Source organism: Melopsittacus undulatus, chromosome 2 (assembly GCF_012275295.1).
Source record: "Melopsittacus undulatus isolate bMelUnd1 chromosome 2, bMelUnd1.mat.Z, whole genome shotgun sequence".
Taxonomy (NCBI): Eukaryota; Metazoa; Chordata; class Aves; order Psittaciformes; family Psittaculidae; genus Melopsittacus; species Melopsittacus undulatus.
Genome location: NC_047528.1, coordinates 30,194,998 through 30,220,472, shown reverse-complemented (window position 1 = coordinate 30,220,472; position 25,475 = coordinate 30,194,998). Strand labels below are relative to the sequence as shown.

At 40.4% G+C, this 25,475-nt stretch overlaps 1 protein-coding gene across 1 annotated transcript in view; it reads right to left on the bottom strand.

The window, feature by feature from the left end:
- The window catches only part of EPSTI1 (epithelial stromal interaction 1), a 49,336-nt gene extending 27,823 nt beyond the window's left edge, over window positions 1-21,513 (bottom strand). The window contains 5 exon segments of the mRNA XM_034074555.1: window positions 4,042-4,125; window positions 4,754-4,827; window positions 8,938-9,021; window positions 10,970-11,028; window positions 21,264-21,513. Coding sequence (XP_033930446.1) covers window positions 4,042-4,125; window positions 4,754-4,827; window positions 8,938-9,021; window positions 10,970-11,028; window positions 21,264-21,460 — 498 coding nt within the window. The 5' untranslated portion in view covers window positions 21,461-21,513.
- Window positions 21,514-25,475: the final 3,962 nt, after the last annotated feature.

Genomic DNA, 25,475 nt, shown 5'->3' with positions numbered 1-25,475 from the left:
ACACATCAAGCTGATACCTTCACCTCTGAAAACAACACTTGATGTGGGATCCACCATGATATTACAAGGCTCCTGAAAGTTCAAACCCGAAGTTCACCAGAGATGCTGTGGTCTAGCTTCTAGCTAGAACAAGACAGTGATGTTAACTTCGAACAGTCCTTCAATATCACCTCCATCTCACAGTATATAAAAATGAAGGAAATACCCTACAGCTATTCAGAATGGTGTCTGAAGAAAACTCCAGCATATTGAAATTATTTACTTATGGCTGGTGTGATTGTTTTCTCCTCTGGAGGTTTACTCTGGGACCCCTGCTTAGGACAGACAATGGGACTGGGACATTCTCTAACTAATGATAATCTATCAATAGATGTTGCCAAAGTACTCCACATTTGGCACAGTCTTCAAAAACAAAGCCAAGAGCAGAACAGCTGTGATATTGAAGGTAAACATGTTGAAAAGCATTAGCAGAAGGTCCGTAAAGTGCCTGGTTTTAACAAATTCCCGAAAAAGGCCTTTCATGCTGATTAACACAGTCAAATTAAAGAGCACATGATCTGATAAAGAATAAAATGAAATTACAGCTTATTCTAAATACGACAGTTTCCATCCAAAGATGGCAGGACTGTTACTATGTAATGTAAGAGCAAAAGAAATTTGCACACAGTAGAATTACTCTAAGCCTTTTAACATCTTTTGAATCTTTAAATATTTCGTCAAGATTTAGACTATACAAGGAAAGACTTAAAGTAGGGTAATAGGAACAGAGATTGAATGGCAGGAAACAAATATCCAGTGCACTAAGTTATGATATTTTCTGTACAGCACAAACGCAGAAAGCTTAAAAACCAAGAAGCCAAATATCACCCACTTGCTTATTTTTCTGGGACCTTAGACAATCCTTCCACCCAAAATCACAGAATCATAGAATCACAGAATCAACTATGTTTGAAAAGAGCTTTAAGACCATCACATCCAACTGTTACCCCAGGACTGCCAAGTCCACCACTAAACCATGTCATCTACATGGTTTTTGAACACTTCCAGGGACAGTGACTCCACCACTTCTCTGTGCAGCCTGTTCCAATGCTTGAGCACCCTTTTGGTGAAGAAAATGTTCCTAATATCCAATCTAAAGACACAAAGAAAGTATGATTTGGTCTGATCAAAATCTGTGATGTGGAGGGCTACACAAAAGATATCTAACAGCAGATGCCTGCTACTAATGGGTAACTAATAACAGTCTACTTCCCATGTACTCCCACACTTTCTGCAGAACAAACACACATCTCAGCATTTGGGACAAATACAGAAGTAGGGACTTCCCTGCTAGTGTTGCAAAGTCTTTCCAAAATTATTTCAGTGAGCACTGAAAGATCACTAGCTTAGAATAATATCCAAACTCATGCAGCCCAGAGTTACCCCATGAACAAATCAAAGCAGTCCCAGGACAAGCTCCCTGACATGAAGTGCAGGGGATCCCAAATCCCATTCACTGCTCCACACAGACACTTGAGTGCCAATTCACACAAACGGGGCCTGTGGGGGGACATCACAGAATGAGGGGGAAGGATCCACCCTACTCTATGGGAGCTGGAGAAGGACAAGGTAGATGCCAAGAGCATTGGCAGTCCAGCACCAAATCTCATGGTTAATGAAAATAGGACAAACAGGTGGACTCGCACAGATGGTAAGGCAGACCTTCCACATTTGGGTACTGCTTTGGCAGGCACCCAATTTTCTCTTGGTCACAAAGGTAATGGGAGAGTGGATACTGCTTTTCTCTGCAAAACCAGCATTAAAGCGGTAACATAAACGGATCCTGCGTTTATGAGCAGCACTGGCTTACAGTACATCATCTTTACAATCAAGGAAGAACTGAGCTGGGTACCAGCACCCATTCTAGTAATTGCACATTATTAGTCCATAGGGCTTCACCATTCACATTTGTTGGCAAAGCAGCTTGCCAGCTGTGAAAGCTTCAGAGGCCCTGCTGATAAAGCTGGTTAGCCATTATCTCCTTTCAGACTGACGGTTTGGGTTTTATTGAATCATAGAATCATAGGATCATAGAATGGTTAGGGCTGGAAAGGACCTCAAGATCATCTAGTTCCAAACCCCTACTACAGGCAGGGAAGCCTCACACTAGACCATGAATAATAACCTTCAGCAGAAGGACTTGCCAGCAAGAAAAGAAAGCTTGTGCATTTGTAGAAAGGTGTGCTCTCCACTGAGTTTCTGCAGGTGCAATTGTCTACAGATCTGTCACTTCAAAAATAAAGATCCCCTGCACTAACCAGGGCCTAACGTTGCTTGTACAGTACCAGTTCTTTAGGATCCCTTTCCTGTCATACTTGGTTCTTGTGAGCCTTTCATCTGCAGGCAGGGTGAGGCAGCCAAATTGATACTAAAAAGAGGCTTTTCAGCATGCTTTCCTTATACACAGAGCTACATTTTTTATATATAAAATATCTTCCAAACAGAAATCATCATCAGCTCAATCACTATTGTGGAAGACAGACCAAATAAAGGAATTCAAATTAAGAGTTCCCTTTCATGTTCCTCTGTTTTGTTTGTTTGCTTTGTGGATATATGTTTGCTTATTCAAATTAAACCGTCTGTTTGGCAAAGATGTTTTGCCATGATGTAGCTTTCTCCTTTATAAGAAACTGATAGTTACAGTTTTACTATCTACAACATCTATAACGATTTTATATTCTGTGGGAGTGAAGGGAAAGAAATTAAAGAGCATGAAAAGAAAACTGATACATCAATATATTTTTTAGGTGTAACTTTAAATTATAGCAGTCTTGCAACATCTTTCATGTCAAAAGCCCATGGGGAAACAATACATTTAATAGGTAAATAAAGTATAATTAATCCCCTTTCTACAATTGCTATCATCACTGCTTCTGGAGCTATACATGAGCTGGTAACTGTTAATGACATTTTCACATGACAGTATTTATTGCCCCTGAGAGCTATCAGGTATGGGCAAATATTTATAGCTCAAAGAGCAATGCTAACTACTAAAAGATTGAGAACAGACTAACCCTTACCTATAGGCAATTAATGCTATTTTTGTTTGTGGGTGCCATCGTAAGCCATCCAGGAGTGATGATTTTTTAAATTAACTCTCAGCATTCAGCTTCTGCACAGAAGATCATTTTTATGCTGTGAAGACAAAACCTGCAAACCTGAAATCTCCCTTTCTGTCATCATTACTGTGTACATCAGTACCATGCTCCTCCTCTTTTCTTTTTTTATTTAAGTTCCACATTATAATGTCAAGAGATTGTTACTTAGTTGCCACCAAGGAGACATGAGTTAACATTTGCAAAGGTTTATGCAACACACAGTATAAGATCCTTTGTGAGAATAACTAGGAAAAAAAACCCTGAAGAAACACAAAATAAAACATATTTGAAAGCTAGCTACCATCGGTGTCAATGTATGGAGAATATTAGAAGGAAAAGTGACCTTATATATTAGCAATACACCTGGGTGTGCAAGCCCCAGAGGGGCTGGAAGGGCATTTGAATTTCAGGGTGGGCTCAGCACAATGCAAATAGACTACACTGACCTTTTCATGATTTGGATTCCTTTTCCACCATGACAGGCTGTATTTTCTTGTATTCTTCCAATGTGTACAGCAGGCAACTATGGATTTCAATAAGGTCTTTGTGTAATCTGCCACAGTCTGATTTTACAGAGAAAGCTCATGCCAAAGTGAATTATCTAATCTGTATACACAACAATGTGTGACCTGTGTTCCTCTGACCCTAGTGTACTCCCTTTCTGTCAACTCTTCGGGATGAGGGCAAGTGAGATAATGGAGTTTCTGAAGAACCAGAGGAATGCTCAAGCCCTCGAGAACACCAAGTAAGGCATGCTTTAGTCAGAGACAAAGGAGAACTGGATTTCCTAACTCCTTGATGCAGTCCAGGACTACCATTTGTCTGTTCCATGTAGTTCAGCTAAATCAAGTATCAAGACATGTCCTTTGTTTTATAGCTGCAACTCTGTAGCAACCGTACTTACCTTTTCTCTCTGCAGTGCTTTCTTTTTCAGGATTTCAGTTTCTTCAGCTTCCTTTTTTGCTTTTATATGTTCTATTCTCTTGAGCTGTATTGACATAAACATAAAAAATAATTTTACATACATATGCCTACAAAGAACACATAAGGTGACTTGACTTCACTCCTGTAATGAATGTCTTTCAAATCTAAAGTGTGTTTGAGGAAAGTTTACAGATTTTTTATTATGAGACACTGAATAAAGCAGGCTGTGCACCAGCTACTCTGATATCAGCTTTAAGATGGCTGAGAAATCTGGGACTGATAAATGGGTATTCATGCAAGGAATCACACAGTTGATTGATAACTTAATAGCATTTAAACCTTTTATAATAGGAACAACATCTTCATATAAGCACTGGATGGGGTGGTATATTGATCAATTAGTTGAAGTGTAGGCAGCGTGCCAGATGATACAGGGAGGCATATAAGTAGCTTTACAACTGTATGGGTTATCACTTTACATATGATCTGTGATACTGCTTGCTACATATTTATAGCTAGATTTCTCATTTTCTTTGGTGCAGAACATTTGTTTCTAGTTTTCTGCTGCTTCCTTCAGGTTTCAGGGCTTTCTTTTGTCAAGCAGCTGTGAGTTCATTTTATAGCCATATGAAACACTTCATGAAAAGCAAGGGGTTTTGAGTTTTATAATAAACAAATTTATTCTTCCTGACCTTTTGCTAGTATTTGGATTGCACGAGCATCATTTGCTGGTTTTGCCTTACTTGAGCTTCTGATTGCTTTCCACCTTAAAGGGAAAAAAAAAAGGATAAATTGCATTTTGCATGAGCATTTTAAGTTCAAATATCAGCCACTGCAGAACAGAGCAATATAACAGATTGGATGTATGCATATACAGGAAATTTTTCATAATTACAGTAGCTGCCTGACATTAAAGAGAACAGATAGGAGACTTTTTTGATCATTTTATCCATCCATCAAAAGCACCAACTAGTTATTTACAGAGCATCCACTGTATCATCCATTCTACCAGCAAATAAGTCCTACGGTAGATGATCAGCTAACTGAGGAACTATTCCATTCTCAGAAAATCAGTTACGCTTTGCAGGTGAGTCTTCATTTTCAGATCTAGCTCTTGCCACCTTTGCTCTGTTTGTCACACATACACATATAGATTCAGAAATTTTATTACCAAAAGGTTCCTTTTTTATCAAGTTTAGGAGCTTGGAGTCTGCCAGCTAATGGGATGCTATCATTTGAATATATTCTAAGTAATATCTTGGAGCTTTAGGAAGAATCACCTTTCTGAAATGGAAATCAAATCCTTTACCCACAGACCTCTTATTCAGGCAGCGGAAGATGCCCTTTCCAAAGGCATAAGCTCTCTTTTGAAAACATCTAAACCTTTGTCCATAATATTCAACCTTCATTTAAACAATAACAACAACAACAATAAAACCCCCGCCACGAACAAACCCAAATGAAAAACCAGCCACACAGAGAAAGTGATAATAGGTCTTAAGGGCTGGAGAGAGTGGGTTTGACTCTATCATTTTGTCTACTTTTTTCCAAAGTATTTTCTTGCTTTAGGAAAACCAGGAAAGCCTGGTGAGGTGCCTGACATCTTGGGCTGCATCAAATGGAGTGTGAGTAGGTGGAAGGAGGTGATTCTCCCCCTCTGCTTTGGTGCGACCCCACCTGCAGTGCTGCATTCTGCTCTGGGGCCCTCAATGTAAGAACATGGATCTGTCGGAGCAAGTCCAGAGGAGGCCGTGAAGATGCTCAGAGGGCTGGAGCACCTCTCCTGTGAAGATAGACTGAGGGGGCTGGACTTGGTTCAGCCTGGAGAAGAGAAAGCTCTGGGAGACCCTAGAGCAGTTTCCAGTGCCTAAAGAGGGCCTGCAAAAAATCTGGAGAGGGATTTTTTCATAAGGGCACGTAGTGACAAGACAAGGGGGAATGGTTTAAATTGAAAGAGGGTAGATTTAGATTAGATTTTGGTGAGAAATTCTTTACTGTGAGAGTGGTGAGACACTGGAAGGGGTTTCTAGAGAAGCTGTGGATGCCTCATCTCTGGCAGTGTTCAAGGCCAGGTTGGACAGGGCTTTGAGCAACTTGGTCTAGTGGAAGGTGTCCCGTGTCAGAGGGGTTGGAGCTAGATGATCTTTAAGCTCCTTTTCAACTAAAACCACTCTATGGTTCTATGAAACATAAGACAACTATATTATACCAGATCTTTCAGGAGAGATCAGTCTTCATTAAAGTAGCTTTCTCCAATTAGTAATGAAAGGTAACTATTTTTTAGGTACTTTTGTGAGGTTCAGTGTATAAGAGATCAATTCCCTAAGTGTGGCAACATTTCTGCACACACAAATAACTCAGTTAAGATGAAACTCTCAAGAAAGATTGGCCATACAGTACACAAGCAACAAGTTTACAGTAGCAATAAGCATACAGCTTGCATTGTAGAGTATCTCTTCCCCAAGCCTAGAAAATAAGATCGCTACTGACCAAGTTTTAAATCTTTTTGGATGTGTGGCCTTTCTTTCTAGTCTTTTATTGGCAACATTTAGAGCTCTTGTGTTCACTGCGTTTTTCTGCGTGTTTTGCTGGACATAAGCTCTAAACAGTTTTCTCATCATTATTAGCCACTGCCTATAGCCTTTCAGACAGGTATAATTCATTCAGTTTGACTTGCATATAATGTGTCAAACATTCCTATGAAGTCAGAGTATGTTGTGATGGGTTTTATATAGTATGATCAAAAAAAGAGACTATGGCATTTATTAAGCATGATTTTTGCTCCACTTAAAGGTCATGGAGAACAGTGGAACATGCATCTTTCATTACTCTCAACCCTCCATAGTACCTGAAAATTTGCCAGTCAAATATTAGAGAGTTGAAATCCAGAATATGTATTTCCCTATGGAACACATGAGCGTTAGAAACTTCAACTTTAAGAATTCTCTGGTGACTTGGACTAGATGTGTAGTCTCTTAAAATCACTCTGAGGAAATAATATACGATACTCTTTTACCTTAATGAGTACCTACATTTGTGAAATTAGAGATGACACTTGTATTTTTTTCTCCTTCTTTGAGCTCTCTTCTCTTCCAAATTTGTTCCTGTGGGAATGATAAGATCTAATAATCTTTGCACCTTACCTCTTTTAAGAGGTACTGAACATAGTGCATGTGTCTCAGTCCCCAGGGGTCTTTCGAAGTGATAGCTAGACACTGACTGAAGAGCTCATATAAACTCCTTGAGTTCTTTCAGCTTTCTTTCCCCATCTTAATTTGCTTCTTTCCAAAGAAATGCAGTGGGACCAGAAGAAGACTTCCCACAACCAGTCACTGCAGGTTTGTCACCACATCCCCAGTCACACAGCCAGCCTGCACACATTCTGCATAGATAACACACACAAAACTTCTGGTTTTAGATTTCTCTTTGTGTTCCTCTTGGGACAGAAGCATGTCTACTGGGAACTGCTCACAGGCAAGAAGCAGCAGTTTGAATTCACAAAGAGTATGTCTGGCTACATGACTGCACATAAATGGTTGGGAATACAGGGTTATTACACCAAATTGTTACACCAAATTTCAAGGTTAGTCTCATCACTGCAAACAACTGGGACCAGTATCATCTTGACCACAAACACAGATCTTCATTGGAGTCAATCTGAATTCCTCCATCTCCTACCTGATACAATTTTTTATACACAGTGCACCACACCAGATTTATATTGTGCAGCATGGCAAAGAAAGAACTTAGTTCCCAGGTCAAGGCAGATGATAACCTGAACTGTTTACCCCAAATTCTCCTATGACAGCAAAACAAAGGGCGAGTAGTTACAGATCTACAAAATTAATAGAGGAATCATTTTAATCCTCTACTTTGTCAGAATTAATTTTGCCCCGTTTCTATTAGTGCAGTTCCTGAAGGTCATCCCATTTTTGCTGTGCAGTGTCCTCATCATGTCCTATTATGAATGATGCTTTCAAGTTTTGTCTGGCTAGCAAGTTTCATCAGCTCTTTCCTACATTTTATGCCAAAAACATTAAAGAAAGATAGTAAAACAAGATAGGTCTGAAGACTGGTACTTCAAAAGCACTTCTAATAGCTTTCCTCTTGCTTCAGCACAATCTGCAGTCTTAATTTCCATACAAGATTGGACGTAGGTTCATTAGTTTTTTAACTTTTCATCTTTTTATTTTTTTAGCTAACACCCAAATAACACTAAATTAAATTATTTATATGAATTACAATTGAATAGATCTCCTGTCTAGAAAAAAAAATGGCTACCTTATCAAACACATCAGTTCAGAGTGACTTTAGTTCCTGCAGCTTTTTATCCTGTTTTCCATTTACCTGTGTCTGCTGTTATTTTTTATAAAATTGGTAATACAGAGCCTCACATGTTTAGCTTGCAAATGGCTGAACCTGAAGGGATCACTTTCACCTTTTCAAGAGCCAGCAGTCAGGAAAGTACATGCACTGGCCCCTAACACAGAGGAGTTTTCTTGTAGGTAACTGGAGGGTCTCTGACACATGCTGTCTGTCTGCACACTAATGCCAAGTGCGCATCCTAACAGAGACACCAATCACAGACGATGTCACCAGCAGGAGGGATAATCCACCTGGTTTTCCCAAATATTAGTATAGATATTCTACACTGATCTTGACAGGTTTCTTGGGTGACAATCTATGCTGTTTTGTTTCAGAAATGTCTTTGTTGCCATGACCATCAAAAAACAGGAGAGTACACACAGTGGGCTCACATTTGCCTTGATGGACATTGAATCTCTTTAATAAGTAGCATGTGAGAAAAAGTGAAAAATGTCTCATGACCGGGAGAATAAATTTTTGTAACTCATAATAGCTGACTTGTATGTCTTACCCAGTCTCTGTGGAACCAAGTTAATAGGCCTTCGCCTGTGCTCTTCCTTCCACCGCTGCAGGTCATCCAGCTCTTTCTTAGCAACTGAGCAGGCACAAAAAGAAACAAATATATGAAAGATAGAGGCAACACTAAAAAGGAGGCATTGTTGCTAATTTTATGTAACCCTGAAGACCCTCCAAGAACAGACAAACTTGTTTTTAAGGGGTGCAGACACCCCCCAGGAGGTTACATAGTCACAGCAATGACAAGCTAACAAAACAAACATTTTGCCTAACTTCAGACTGTATGGTGAGAAAAAGTTAGGACTTAACCCCAAAAGCAAAACAAAAAAAGAGCAAAGGGACAGATAATAGACTGCTTTTTAACCCCTAGGAACCTGTAGGTAAATGCCATGGTGTTTACTCTTCTAGATAAAGCAGAAGTTGTTACGTTTAAGATGTTATTGCTGCATGGAGGGAAATGCTTATAGTGTAACACTCCCCAGCAGGGTAATTAAAAAAAAAGTGATCTTCCCTTCTAACCACATGCTCCCTATATAACAACAGGAGGAATGCATAATTCAGCTTCAGAGTAAGACACTTCAACATCTCATCCATGTGTGGTGGGTGGCAAGTTCCCAGTATAGTCAGGTGAAGTCTAGTCAATACAGCCAGAGGCACTAGCCTCATGCTCAAGGATGGCTAGCTGGTTAATCTGCACTTTCAAATTGACTGACAAAGGGAAAAAAACCAACAGTTCCTTTCAATAGCAAGGCTGACAAAGCATATGGAAAGAGGAGCTGTGTTTTACAGAAGTACATAATTCCTCTAGGCACTCATTTTACTCTTACTAAAACTAATAAGAATCATATTTTCTAGTGGCAGTCTATGGCTATCAGATGATAACACCAGCTCTCTTCTAACAAGACAAAGTTAGTACCTGGGCAAGTCCCTAAAGAGGCTCAAGAGACAATCTAGCTTGTTATTTCACCTTTAAAACAACCACTTATGTAGAGACTGGATTTGTTGAGAGCATATTTCTGCCAGTATCCAAGGCAGAAATACCTGGCATGCTTCAAACTTGAGCACTGGTGGCACAGAGTGAAAACAGATCTTTATTAGAGCAGAAGCATCTTTGCTGTTAACGTCAGAGCCAGCTCTAAAATCATGTTTTTATTTCTCCTTCCAGAAGATTATAGTTTGATTCAGGAAAAATACATTTTCTTTTTTGCAGCCAGATGAAACCCAACCCTACACCAATCTGATGGTGAAGCATTTGAGATGAACTCATTATGTTTGAGAAGAAATGTTTTAATTGTACTGCTTTCTTGAGGGCTCGAAATGTGAGTGACATTCCTTCAGACTTTCCTAACTTGTGCAAATTAACACCCAGGAATGTAGGGCTGCAGTGCTTGGTCACCTCAGCATACAGAATTTCTTTTACAACCACCTCTTGTAACTCCACCTAATCTTTCTGGTAGAAGTTATCCCACTTGGCTACTTTCAAAGGCAAGACTTAAAGCCAAGCAAAAGTGAACTTGTATCTACAGATATTTTCCATCTAAAATGATCTTTACAAGCTTCATTAAAGAGCCACCTACAATCCTTACATGGAGATTCAAGAACCAACAGTGGCTCTAGTTGCTTTAGTCTCAACATTTCTTACTTACTTTTCCTTCTTCCTCCCCCTAACCCAGAGAGTATTCAAAGTTGTGTTCTGCCATCTGACCTCAACCCTGTAAAAGTGGGACAGAGCTAATTCCAGATGAGTCTTGTAGAATCCAACTTGAACAGCTCCGGCACTGATATTACCAAAAACCTTTTCCTGAACAAGGCTTATTCTTCATGAAGTTTAGTCAGAGGAGAAGTTAATCCTACGAAAAGCATACATTATGATGAAGAATGCTCATAGCACTGACCTCACTGTTATCACTGCACATAGAAAAACATTGTGAAAATGAAGATGAAAGTTGCAAAGGCAATAAAGTCACAAACCCATACATTTATTCAAACAGAAATAATGTATTACCATATTAGCCAACTCAACTTACTTTGCTGCAGCTGGTTTCTTCTGGTTTTGTTTGGAGTTATCAAGACATATGGGTTGACGCTAAAAAGAAAAAAAAAACCATTCAGTTTCCTGTCTGCAGAAAACCAGGACTAGATGGGGGCTCCTTCATCAGCTTTCTGCTGTTTTACCAACTAACTTTGTATCAAACCTGGTATTTAATTTGATTCAGCTCTTCAGGAATTTTTTGTAAATACTCTAGAAATACTTGCTATTGTTAGAGTTGGCTGCAAATACCAAGGATAACATGTTAGCATAGCCTTCACTTTTCTTATTCAAGCCTCATGCCAGATTGCTGACCTCAAACCTCACACATTTCAAATCAAATTATTTCCTTGATTCAGAACATTCCATGCAGTATACAACTACTTCCATAGCTTGCTCAGGCACAGAGAACAGTTTACTGAGAAGAGCACTGGTGCTCCAGTCCCACCCCATACGTCAAGGGCACCTCACAGGCACCTCCTTGTGAGTTTAGGCAGTCTGTCCAAAAAACAGTCCAAGGAACATGTAAAATCACACTGTTCATGAAGGACCCAGATGACTTGCTCTCTTCCTAAGCCTTAGCTTCTTTATTAGCCTTGTGTTTGTCAGGCAGGAGGAATTCCTTGGGTGTATTTATCTTGCTGTCATACCTAAGGTGCGACTCACTGAATCAGGACAAAGGCCCTGTTTGCTAGACTCAATTCAAAATGCAGTTGCTGTCTCGAGGAGCTATCAATCTAACGTGACAGCAAAGAGGAAGGACAGGGTTCAGAGTGTATTAGAGACTCCAGGTGATCAAAAGAGTGATGAAAACATGTCAGTTCCACTTGGAGAAAACAAAGGGGTTTATCAGACAGTGTATTGTGCAGGTAGGAATTTATACTGCTCCAACTCAGCAGAGGCTGAGCCACAGGGGTGCAGCTTTACCAGAAAAGCACTAAAAGCAGTTGGCTCCATGCATCAGAGTAAGCTCAGTCTCTCTGCAGCATTCAGCAAGGTTTTACCTGAATGCATGGTCACAAGTATTTAATCTGACTTCATTATGAAGAAGGCTCAAGGAGAAGAGCAGACAACAAAGAATAATGAGGGGTGAAGGCCAAGCCTCTTAAAAGAAGAAAGGGCCACAGCAGCTTGCTAGAGGACAAAATAGAAAGTAGAGAGACCACTGTTGGCTGTGGAAAAGTAATGAGAGAATGAGGCCTGAGACTAAAGCTGAAAAGGGAATAAAAATCATGCAAAGAGATCAAAGTGCAAAAAGCTGCCTGCTGCTGTATCACTGTAATTCAGGGTTTGGGAATGAAAGTATTTATATCCAATTACCTCTTTCTCTTTGAAGACTTATTCCAGGAGGCTGTGGATTAATTTATAAGATTAAACTAGTAAAGATAGAGCTGTGAACTTTAATGGTGCCATTTAGTAGGATCCTTTTCCTTCCTGCCAGCATAGTCTGGTGCCCATGAGACTGCTCTTCACCTCTCCACCAAATCCCAGGCCCTCAAAGGCAGGAACTAAGAGAGCAACAATACTCCTCTGGCATTTGATTCACAAGTACAACAGTTACTTAAAGAAGTTTTGACAACCCTCTTGCTTATGGCATAACATTCCCCATCAGTGATGTTTCTCAGAGTTTTCTTTATTTGACTGAGTAGTAGCATTTACCTTATCCCAAACCACCTTGACAAGCTGCTGTGCAGTTCTCAGTGCCACGATTTTTTTAGTAGTTTTTCTTGGCCATTTCAGATATTAAGATCATATTTTTCTCAAGTTCATGATAAAAAAATAAGGATCCTACAGCCCTCTCTCTTTGTCAGTGAAAAAAAATGGCTGGGTTGCAAGGCTACCTATTTCCACCCCCAAAAAAAGCCATCAGTGCATCTCAGACATTGCACTGCTTCACAGCACTAGAGAACAAAAGAGTTTTTACATCATCAGATGCAATTTGATGACTTCCAACAGTGTTTGATTGGTTGCTTTTTTAAAACATTAGGAATCATTTTCAAAAGAAAATGTCTGTTTGCACATGCATGAGAAATCATGGTATCAGTTCTAGCCCTTATGCCATGAATCATTTCCTTTATCTGCTTCTGCTTTTTGGCTGGAAGCCTAGGAGTCTGTGAGGCCATGTGGGGGCCACTCTTCTGACATATGACCATGGTCATTATCTCTGAACTCAGAAGGACAGCACATGCAATACAGCAAAGGTCAATCAGTTTATGAAAGGCTTAGAGGTGACGATACACTTATCACCAGGGAAAGCTCTGCTCTGTTTTCCAAAGAGAGGTTTAAAGTCATTGTGATTAGAAGAGTGTTTAATTAAAGGCCAGTTTGGTTTCCATGTTATTGAAATAAAGGCAAAGTTAACATAAAATTGTGATGTCAAGTCACCAGTGGGAGAGAGCAAGGAAGAACAGGATACTATCTTTTGGCTGTCTATTACCTAGTGCTTGTATTACATGTTTTGTTTTACTCCAAGTTAAGAGTACATAAAATAGAAGAAAAAGCATCAGTAAGTTTATCTAATTTTATACTGTTCACCTTTGTCTCCGGAGATATATATATATAACGTATGGGTACTGGGATCAGGGGAAAGGAGGAGTATGCACATGGTAAACTTCTTGTGGAGTGGATGAAAGTCTACAAGCCTACAGCAAGAGGAGAGACAGATGGGCTGTTGCTTTAGAGACTTCACCTGCACTACCAGTTTTAATGCTAAAATTAAAATCCATACCTACTGACTGTTGTTTTCTTGAGATTATTTTGAAGGAAAGCAGGTTAATGCAAAAACCCCACCACCAGCTTTCACCTGTTTTTTTTTTTTTAGCCAATTTGCAGGATATCACATGTTATTTCTTTGTTCAGACAAAACCTCTGATCCAGTAAAGACCATAAAACCTGCTACAGCCTGTCAATTTAATATTCCAGTCAGTTTCTGAGCTGTCACAGTAGCCGTAAGTCTGGAGCATATTATCCTACTTACCTGGGTAGCAATTAAGGAAATGTGAAAATTTGAAGCTATCAGTGCTGTACAGACTTTTTATACTTTATATCAGTATATGAAGTACTTCAAAATTCACAACCAAATAAGATGATAAGGAATTTAACTTTACAGGTTCCCTAACAGTGATTCTTATTGTTATACGTCTGGAGCCTATCTTTGAAGTAGGGTTTTTTTATAAATAAAAATACAGAAACCACTAGAGGAGGTGGGGAGAACATCTTACCCAGTTTATAACTCTTCAAAAAGGAGAAGCAAATTGTCTTCTACCATTCTAGATCATATTAAGCTTGATAAGAATTTTTTTGTTTACTTTGTCCACAGAACATGGGAATGTATTGACTAATTAGACAGAATTAATTAATTAATGAGAGTAAGGAAATTATAACCCAATAAGAGAATTTATCTTTATTGAAATAAAACCAAAATGCAACCTCATATGATTTTTCAGATACATGTCAAATACCACAGTAGTGGGAAGATAAGTACCTAGATAACAATATATATAAATAGATATATATAGAGAAATGTTTCAGTTTGGAGAAACATGCAACACAGTCACAGAAAATTGCCAAAAAGAGTTTACAGTTTGAGTGATCAGCAACACAGAGAACACCATGTCTGCCATCTTAAATTCTGCATCCTGTGTATAAGTCTATTCATCTAACTAGCACTACTCAAGAGCACCTTTTAAATGTTTTCAGTGTATAGACCACAGAAACCTTTGTCCTACTTTCTTTTGGATTTGTATAAAATAGCTTATTTCTAACATTGAAAAAACATGAGAAGTGTCATTCACTAATAATGTTTTCTGTACAGCTATGTCCTTGAGCTTTTCTTCAAGCCTACTCCAGTCACCTGCCACTGGAGAGCTTTCCAAATGATATGTGAAGTAGCTTAAAGAGTTACAAAAGTAATGGCTATTGTAAAATATTTCCAGTTCTACTGTGTTTTGTGCTGCTGTGCATTGGTACATGAATGACTCAAAGCTAAAAGCTAAATATTTTGCTCTGCTGGGCAATGGGCTCTATGTAAGAGACCAAATCTGAGTGTAGTTTGAGAGCAACACAGATGATTAAAGCCTGGGAAGAAGATCTGGGCAGGTTCAGTATGGAGAAAGGACAGAAGGGCAGATATAGGTGAAATACTGCATTAAATAATATGTTAAGCCTGAATTTAATAGAGATAAGGGATCAAAGTGTCAAACACAATTGTTAAATCTCATTCAAGGATGCATCAAGCTAAATGTTTCAGTCAATTATCAGGAATTGTTTTAAGAGCATCCATGACACCACAAAGTATTGTTTTCACCAATGCTCCCATGCCTGATGAAACAGCTATATGCTGCTAAGCTCCACGGAAGCTGCCAAGTCAGAGGGCTACAGGATGCCAAATCCCAATGAGTAGACAACTGTCCTGTAGGTATTCCTATTTTGCAATGCCCACCAGGCCAGATGCTAACAATAACTGACAGCCACAGCTCAATATGCTCTATGCCATGGCACTGCCATAAGCAGAGCTCCAGGAGGGTATACAAATCTTGCATGCAGGCTTGAGTCTCTCCCTTTCCATCTTTATCAGAAGCAGCATCTTACCAGTTTGCAGCTCAGAGACAAAAGTGATTTACTGGGCCTAAACACTACACACTGATTCATCCTAGCTGCATGTGTACTCTTTACATGAGAGGCAGAAAATAAACTGCATTAGCAGAAAATGTTTATCATCAAAAGTCTACATTCATGGATTTTGTCCTCTTTTTTTTTGCCACAGGCTAAGTGTGAACTTAATTACCACAGTTCATCTCATGGCTGGAAGCTTATTAAGCCAGGGTAACTCACTTCTCTATCTGGTCCCTCTGGTTAGCTAAAGCTTTCATTAAAACAGACAGCATTTTTCCCATAGTGAGTTAAATCCTGCAGAAATTAACTTATGCAGGGAAAAAGCAGAGGGAAAACAGCATCAGGGAGAGGCCCAGGAGAAGATAGGAGTCAGAAACAAGCAGGAAGGCAGCAGAACTGTGGTTCTGCTGTTGGCAATCAAATCTCAGTCCTGTTACCCAGAAGCTTGTAGAGAAATTCCTGAAGTTACAATTTGGTCCAAAGAGTAAATCTCAGAAGTGAATTTCCAGGAGTTAAGGTGGAGCTCAGACTCAGCAGCTTGGTCAGGGCTCGGCATGTGACAGTACAGTAGAAAGAACAGCAGGTGCTTCAGCCAGCATCCCATTTTGGACTATCTCAACCACCTTCTAAAGTTCTAAGGAAATTGTCACAGTGATGGACCAAACCAGTGAGCCAAGGGGTATCTCTCAGCCCAAACTTGGCTTACAGAGATGCTTTCTCTCTTCTCTGGAAATGCTAACATGCTATTAGTCAGCATACACTCTCGGGCACCAGTGTGAGTTAGCTGTGCCAGTGTGATAGGCTAATATCAGACCCAACAAAATCTGATGAAATCAAATACAGCTGTGTTTATGCTGTCCCTAAGTCCCAAAGCAGCTCAGCTACCTCAGCACAGCACAGTGCCAGGGATGCAGTGAGTGTGCCAGAGCCAGCTGGAGCACATTTTAGTCACCAGCCATGAGGAGCACAAAGTATCCATAAGTGGGCAGACTGGGCAATGGGCTTGGCAATACCAGTGCTGAGCAGAGCTACCTCCTGCAGAGGTATCCATGTGTTGTGAGTCAGGCTTGCCAGCATGCCTGGAGAGCTGAGCAGGTCAGATGCAGTATCCCATTAAGATTAAGACATACACTAGTGGTGTGTACACCTCTGCTTCCCCCACTTTCTTTTCAACAGTATATTTCATCCGCTTCTGCCTCACAGTATTTTTTGTCTGTTCATTTCCCCTGCCCAAACACATTATCCTCCCATATGTTCCTCATCCACTAGCTCACCACAGCTACTCATCAAGCTATGCACCAAGGGAACATGCCAGGTCTTGTGCACATCAAGCTCTTCTGAGAAAACCTTCTAATACAGGAATTAGGAGGACTTACTCCCCACCTCTATAAGGAACACAGCAGCCATCAGAATCCAGATTAACAGAAATCTTACTGCAGTTATCCTTTTATGCAGACCTGCCACCAGACATTTGGCGCCGACGAGGCTGGCTACTGACCACTGTGAAGCCAAGCATCTCTGGGCTGTAAAGATTAGTAGATCAGCCTGAAAGACAGAGTTAGGAGATTTCTCCTGTGCAGCAGAACCCAGCTGTAAACAGATTGTCCATAATTCAAATTACCCTTTTAGGACTCCCTCCACTGCCAGGGCAGTGGGTGAAAGAAGCATTTTGCTAAGCATCTGTCTGCCATTTCATAGACTAATTTGGTGCTTTTAAAAATAAATCTCAGATTGTGAAACAAAATAAAATTTTCAGAAGAATTGCTAAATATACTCTGTCAGAAAAAGATTGAGAAGTCTGACAATACTATGGATATTTTTCTTTTTAATTTAGGACAAAGAATGGAAAAGGAAGGAAAGAAAAACCCTGATGGATTTGGCTCCAGCAGTCAAAGAATACAATTTTACTAGTCAAGCATTCTCTGCTCTTGTTTCATACAAAATGATGAGGCATTGTTACCAGCTGTGTGACAATGTATCTTCAGATTTTATTATCTGAATTTTTTTTTAATGGATTTTACCAGAACCAATATTATTCTTGCCAGCTTTAAAGGTGCCAAGGGCAGAATGCTGAATGAGAGCAGCATTTTCTTTTTCAGGAGGTAGCTATAGGTCAGCCTCTAATTTCCCCAATTTCATCCACTTTTTCTTCATACAGTCTTTTGTTTCTGAATAGACATGAACAGGGGCAATTTGTGAATTCACTTTCTACAAGTTAATTTCATGGCACTTAGCAGACAAAGTGAAGTAACTTACATTCAAGCTTATTATTATATGCAGTTTCAAGAACTTGTCATCCTGGTGATTTTTTCTCCATGGACTGAAATCATATACTATATATAACTATAAGGGGATGTGCAAAGTTTGATCTGAATTTTGCACTTGCAAAAGTATTTTTCTTAACTTAATTAGGACCATTTTATTATAACTTCTCAGCCTTGACCTATCATAATAAGGGATTTTCCAAAGCAAAATTACCCTCTAATATCAGTTGCTTACCTTGTACTTCTTAATAGTCAAGTTTGAATATTGACTAGCGGATAAGACCGCAACATGCCACATCCCATACATATTTCATGTGTCCAATCTACATGAAATGTCATCAGATATCACTGACATGATGCAAAGGTGTTTTCCCACTCCCAATTGCTCCGAAGCACAGCTTCAGACAGGGTTTGCATGGAAACAGTTCACAGAGAAATTTCAAGAGACTCCAACTTCTGCTTTGCTAGCAAAACCACATCCTGCCTGTTTTCAAAAAATAGGAAGCAGCAGACAAGCTGGAATAGAGGCACACATTGGCACAGAGGTATCCAGCTTGGGCCCCTCATGCTCCCTCTGCTATGCATATTCCAAAAAATCTTCTAGGTTAATGCTAGTCTGTGCATTTGTTTCTTCTACTGATACCTTATGACTTCAGCTCTCCAACTGCTCTGTTCAACCCCTGGTTATCCCAGAGTCTGAAAACCTGGACTACTTTGAGGGTGTCTTAGCATTTTAATTTTAAAGATCATGTTCAAAAGGTGTGTTGGCTAAAAGGCTGAGTCAGCTTTATCACTCTTAAAATTACATTTTAATCTGAGATCTTGCTTGAAACATAACTTGAGAGAGCTGAAGATAACAATGAACGAAATAGCAATTTTATATTTTAAGAGTAAAGAGCAGCCCTTGACTCCTTCAGCATTTCAGACACTATTTACCATTTCAACCTGGGTTAGTTAAAGGAAATCATAGTTTAAGCAGTTTCATCCCATCCAGACTGACTGCTAGCATCCACCTCCTCGAGAGAAGGAAGTAAACCTCAGTCTTGTTAGCTTTTTGAGTATGTTTCCCACTCATACTACACAATTTCTGTTTGAATCTGCATTTCCCTCACCTTTCCTCACCAGCTACATAGTAATGCTGACTTTAATTTGTACACTCCATGTTTAAGAATTAATTCTTTGTTGCAACTTTATGAAAACACAGAATCGCTCATATCACATAGCAGAAAAACATTCAGCAGTCCCTGCAGTGGATGCACAACAGCTTTCTGTAAGCGTCATACAAAGATGAGAACGGGAACAGGGTTTTTAATTATTCTTCCCCCAAAGCTTATTTAGCTTTAAGGAGGATTCCACCATAGGGGTTGGAACTAGATGCTCTTAAGGTCCTTTCCAATCCTAACCATTCTATGATTCTGTGATCATCTGGTCAGAATCTGGGTGAACGTATTTGCTTTACAGGGATCTCAGGCTAACCAATTGGTTAAGCATTTATGTAACCTGTACAAGGGGCTTTGTATCCCAGACCAAGTCTGGCCAAAGACAGTTATACCAATGGGAAAACTCTCACTATCCACACCCTGGACTCCGTGCACCTCCAAAACACAACAAAAAATTATACATAGCACAAATACACAAGCAAACTTAGGGCTGCCTGCACTCTACTGTGGATATATGCCTGTGTTAGGGCAGGCAAGGAGGGTCTTTCATGTTTGGAAGTGGCAGGAAATAAACAAAGATTGTGACTCAGGAATGGCTGTTTGCTCTCTGAAAGTCAGCCATTAGAGTGCTGAGAGATTTCAAAGCTACCCAGCTCTTAATAGTCCCTGTATCATTACTGCCTAGTAGGCAAGCATTTGTGGGTTTTAATGGAAAGCTGCTGATCGCTGCTTGCAGTCTGCAGCCTGCTGCCTGCCACCTCCTTCACACTGTGGTTTCACATTCTTTGTCCAAAAGAAAGGAAGGGAAACCGAAACAGTCTTCATTTTCCATCAGCTACACTTTGAAAGGAAGGGGGAGAAGAGAAAACTAAGCAGAGTCAGCACATATAATAGCATGCAGCGTTACATGCACTGTTACTAATAGCTCAGAAAAAGAACATTTGGGGGAAAAGACTGTAAAGAATTAGATTTGGTCAGCTAAGCATATTTGTAGTAAGCACACACACATAAAATACACACACATAAAATACAAACACATAAAATACAAACTGTCATGGTTTAAACCAAGTCCACACACAGCTCGTTCACTCACTTCCCCCCCCTCGCTCCCCCAACTCCCAGAGAGTTAGGAAGGAGAATCCAAAGAATGTAGCCCCCATGGGTTGAGATAAGAACAGTTTAATAACTAAGGCACAACACAAATCACTACTGCTACTACTACTACAAATAATAATGATAAAGCCTATAACAAGTGAAGAGAATACAACACCTCACCAGCCACTGACCCATAACTCACCGCACCCTGCCCGACTGAGCACCGACTGACACCTCCTCCATCCCCACAGAGCTCCAGCCCTTCCGGGTAACTCCTGGTTACATCCTGGGTATGACGTGCTATGGTATGGAATACCTCTTTGGCTAGCCTGGGTCATGTGTCCTGTCTCTCCTTCCTCCCGGCCTCCCCTCCTCCCTGGCAGAGCATGAGCTCAGAAAAGGCCTTGGACAAACCAAACATTTGAGCAGTAACTCAAAACATACTTGCTATCAGCAACCATTCCCAGCCTGAAAGTCAAAACACAGCACTGCACCAGCTACCAAGAAGGAGAAAAATGACTGCTACTGCTCAAACCACACACACACTACTTTCAGTTTCTATTCTGTATTATATGTGCAAGCTAGAACTTATACAAGCCATCTAAGAACTGTCACTAGAAAATCAGAGATGGGCTGAGCATAGATGCCAGTAAAGCCTAAAATGAAATTGAGGACTGAAGCTTTGGTTTTACTCTTGTCAGCATAAATTGTCTGAAGCTGTTCTGTGTCCTGGATTGCATTCAGATCAGTGCTGGAACATAGCCTTTTTCCTTTATCTGTTAAGCCAAAGGAAGTATTTTTAGACTTTGCAGGATGACATAGGAGACAGAAAACAGGGAGCTAGAATCACATTTGAAATTCCACTTTGAAAAAGGATGCCAAGAAACAGACACCACATACACCAATATCCAGATCTACAGAACTGCCCACTGCTATCACACGAGGTGTAGGCCATGCTATCAGGAAGTCTGCCAGAAAAACTCAGGTCCCATGTAGGAAGCAGGTGGCTGCAGGAAGAGGAAGACATTCTGCTTTTGTGCCCAGTCCTATTTACAGGATCTCTATAAAGTATTTCCACCTTTGAAGGTGCACACTTCGAGTGAAGTGAAGAACAGGCACCAGATACATGAAACATCATCTTAGGCTCCTTATTACTTACTACTGCTCTTGCTGTTATTGGTAGCCTGATGCTTGGCCACTTTGCTCCTCTTTAGATGTTGTTGGCTTCTGGGGCTTTTCAGCCTCCTCTCTTTTGTTGTTGCTATCCCAGAGGTAATCCTGAGAGGATCCTGGGGTACCGGAGGTAGTAGCCATCCTGTACCTGCTGCCATCCCTCCATCCTTGAATTCCAGACATCACTTCAGGAGTACCTTGCCTTGTCAGAAAGCAGTATCACTGCTAAGGCTAGAGAAAGACTCAAAACTTCTGACTTCTCACAAGTTAGTTTCAACTCCTTTTAAGACCCGCCCCTGCCTGGACTCTCAGCTGTAACATATGCAAACACATGCACTGGATTCTGAGTCACTCCCTAGCTGAAGCTCAGATTGATCATCTTAACCACAGCACCCAGGCAGACTGGAGTCATGGGCTGACAGCAAAGCTAATAGAACAGTCAACAGCAGTTTGTGCTGTCTTGGAATAGACTGCTTCATGCTAAGATGTGCTTAGTAGTGAACTTGGCAGTGCTAGATTAATGTTTGGACTTGATCTTAAAGGTCTTTTCCAACCTAAATGATTTTATGATTCTATGATAAGCACGGTGAGGTCTGGCTGAAAGCCATATTTCTGACAATTTTTTACCCCAGCATTTCAAATTCCCCTGTGACAGAGGGGAATAACTCCAGAGGGTTTGCTAGTTTCTATTTTTCAGGAGTGTACAAAGAAAAATGAAAGTGAAACTCAAAATTAACCCTCAGATAAATCCTAAGGTAATGGTCCTGCACAACTCTGATTCTGCATTTCAATTCTGCTCAACCAGAAAACCTTTTACTTTGACTTCCTAATTCTACCTGATGAATAGCGGACAAATACATGATCCTCTTAAGCAAAACCACAGATCCCTTCAGTGAACGCATCTAACCACTGTTACTGTTATCTGTGGGGTCTGCAGGGCTGAGGAAAACCAGAAACCTGCTCAATATCACTATTAAAATAAAGATGTTTGGCAGTTCCTAACCAAAGAAAAAAAAGAACTAGTAATGCTACTGAAGCTTTATGCAGCAGAGCTACAGAAATCCAGCTCTACACACACAGATCCTGTTGCTTTTGGTCCTCAGCTGCTCAAGCTGCACATACTCCACATTGCTAAACGGATTTTTTTGTGGCCAGGTGTCCTGACTGTCCAGACTGTGTAGGTCTTACAGCACACACTACACATGCTGGGAAAGTAGCAAAATAAAATGCCACATGGAGAGCCACAGGCTGCTTGTTAATGCTGGCCCTTGGGGTACCATACGAGACTCCATGACCAGCAGCACACCTCCAAGAGGTGGCACATCCAGCAGGACATATCTCCTAGGGCTGCCCAATGATGACAGCATCAGCAGTCTTTCCCTCCCACCATCCCTCCTAACACACTCTGCAGCTGGGATGATCCTCATTTGTACAGAAATCATTCTGCTGAGACTCTGCATGCAATGGCAGTGTGTTGCAAAGAGATGGACTGATGCCTAGTCCTTCACACCTCTTCCAGAACTGTCTCACTTTTGGGCCATGATTGGTCTAGCCTGGTCTATGAACACACAGAAACACTGTGGGAGAGTCCAGTATACTCACTTCCTGGAGATAGATAGCAGAAATCACCCAAAGGCCTTCTGCCTATCTTCTACCAAGCCCTGATGTCTCTAATCCCAATGCAGCATCAGATTGCTTGCTCATGCAGCCTCTGTTTTAATTTGGAAACTGCTCATGAGGCCAGAGCATAAAATAAACATGGACTGTAACAGCCTTATTTGCGTCATATCATTTAAAGCTGTATGTTGTGGTCAAAGGAGTACATCTAGCCTGTAAGACACTGCTGGGTCATAGCTCCAAGGCAACTCTAGACACTGCCAACAGCCAACATAGGCAGGTTTTTTGTTTAAGGGTCTCAGGTTGGTCTGGGTAAGTGTCTCCTCTGCCAGACATCTTCAGGAACTACTAAAAGACAAAAGGCATTACAGTCTTGGACTAGATGTGTGGGGTTATTCTTTACCTCTCTGTGGCAAACACAGACATTTTGTCCTACATAGTGACAGGGCTCTTAACAGAAATCAAATGCATGGCACTTCACAATCTGAGCCATCTCCCAAGTTGACTGAGGTGTTCAGGTAGGTCAGAAGGCTCAAAGCTTGCTGTCCTCCTTCGTGAGGTGCCTGGCACAGATAAAGGCAGGCCCTGGGGATGATCTCTTCACACAGGTTCCCCCTCCTTTTCATATACATATACATATACCTATACATACACATAATGTGCAAGGTGCTGGCAAATCAAAGTAAGCACAAAGGTTAGTCCCTTATGCAGGAGTGTGGGGTAAATACTTGGTGTAGAGAGACTAGAAGAAGTACAAAATTACAGCAAAGTCATGTCTGAAGACTGCAAAGATTTGGAATAACAGCTGTGTCTACAGATACACCCTATTTGGTAAAAAATCCACCTTTAACATCTGATTTCTTTTTAAGTGATACAGATTGATGTCTTAATAACCAAAATTTAACGACACAAATTGATTATAATTAATGTGGCCATTGCTGCTGCATCTTCAATCCCATATTGTTATGTAAAATTCAGATCTAACATCTGTTTCTTGTTGAAATTTAGAAAGTTTTGGCTGCAAACAATAACTGTAGAATCTAAAGAGCTTACATCTATATTGATCAAAAAAGAGGGATGTAAAATGAACCCAAGCACTAGAAGCTCAATCACTTAGATCACTTCAATGCTCTTTTATTTCTCAGGTTTGTTGTGGACAAGCCAAACTAATTCTCTTTGGGACAATGTCCAGTCCTGGCTCTAAGGATGGTTCATGCCAGACACGACTCCCAGAAAAATCAGTATGAATATGACTACACCAGATTTATCTTCCTCCTGCCCAAAATACCTCTCCAACAATGTCCCAGCAATCTCTGCATCTCAAGTTCACCCAATATGACTCTGTGTGGTGTTCCATAACATGTCATTCAGCAGCCCAGTTTCACACTACCACAATGTTCAGTGGGCTGCAACCCATCCCTCATATTGTTTCAGACACATTGAGCTGAAATATCCCCCAAAATAATAATGAAATTTTAGGGTCACAGCAGTGCCACCCAGGCCTCTCAAGACACTTGGAGCTTATTTAAGTGCTGTGCAGTTAGGACATGCATATTGCCTCCACTAGACTCCTCCTAGCCACTAAGGCTCCTCCTAGCCTCTTAAGCTCCTCCTAGCCTAGTGGAGTCTAGTCTTAGGCAGCATGTATATGAACAAGCCTGTGCTAGCTGGTTTTAGGACAAAGGATCACTCTCCAGCCCTATTTTATTTAGTGTTGTAGGTGCTAAATAGATGCTAAAGCACCTGTGCTTCCTAAGTATCAGAATGCCAATGTATTCAGACTCCTGAAACCCCCCAAATCTCAACCCTTCCCAAATCCTCTGTAAGAATTATAACCGGTACTTACTTTTTTCTAGACCCACTAAATATTTGCTGCCTATTCTATCTGATGGTTTATGTTTATAGTATTCTTACATCCCTAACTGGGTCTGATGCTGTGGTACATTGGCCCTTGCTAACAGGCAAGCACCCCACAGCTGGCGGCTTGCACCTTCCATCCCTTCCTGCCAGTGGGACAGGAGATAAAACAGCAATAGGAGTGAGAAAATTAATCAGACAAAATAAAGCTTCTTTGTCTGTAAAGCTCTGTTGCCTCCAGCTATTACAATTTTTTTTCATATATATATATATTTTATGTGAGATCCAAAGACAGAAAACGGTCTTTCTTTTGCTTTGAGAAAATCCCTCAGTGGACACATGAAATATTAAGAATCACCACATTCCCTCCCTCATATGTGTTTTTCACGAGATTACAATATTAAACCAAAATAACTTACATAGAAGAATATTTTGTATTGAACCTTTATTTCCAACTCAGCAGCACCATGAACTATACAAAAAATGAGAGAAGTCAGAAATCCCTTCTCACTAGAAAGCATACTGAGAATCCCAGGCAGGCACCTTAACCTTTCTTTGGAAATGTCAGATGGGATAAAACTCTCTTCTAGGAAAGAAACAGTACTAAAAAAATAAAATAAAATAAAATTAGAAGTATTTAAAACAGTGCAATGCCCCCTACCTTTCCTTCCCTGAAAACACCTGTTCATTCTTCATTATTTCCCTGTTGGTTTTACAAATTTTA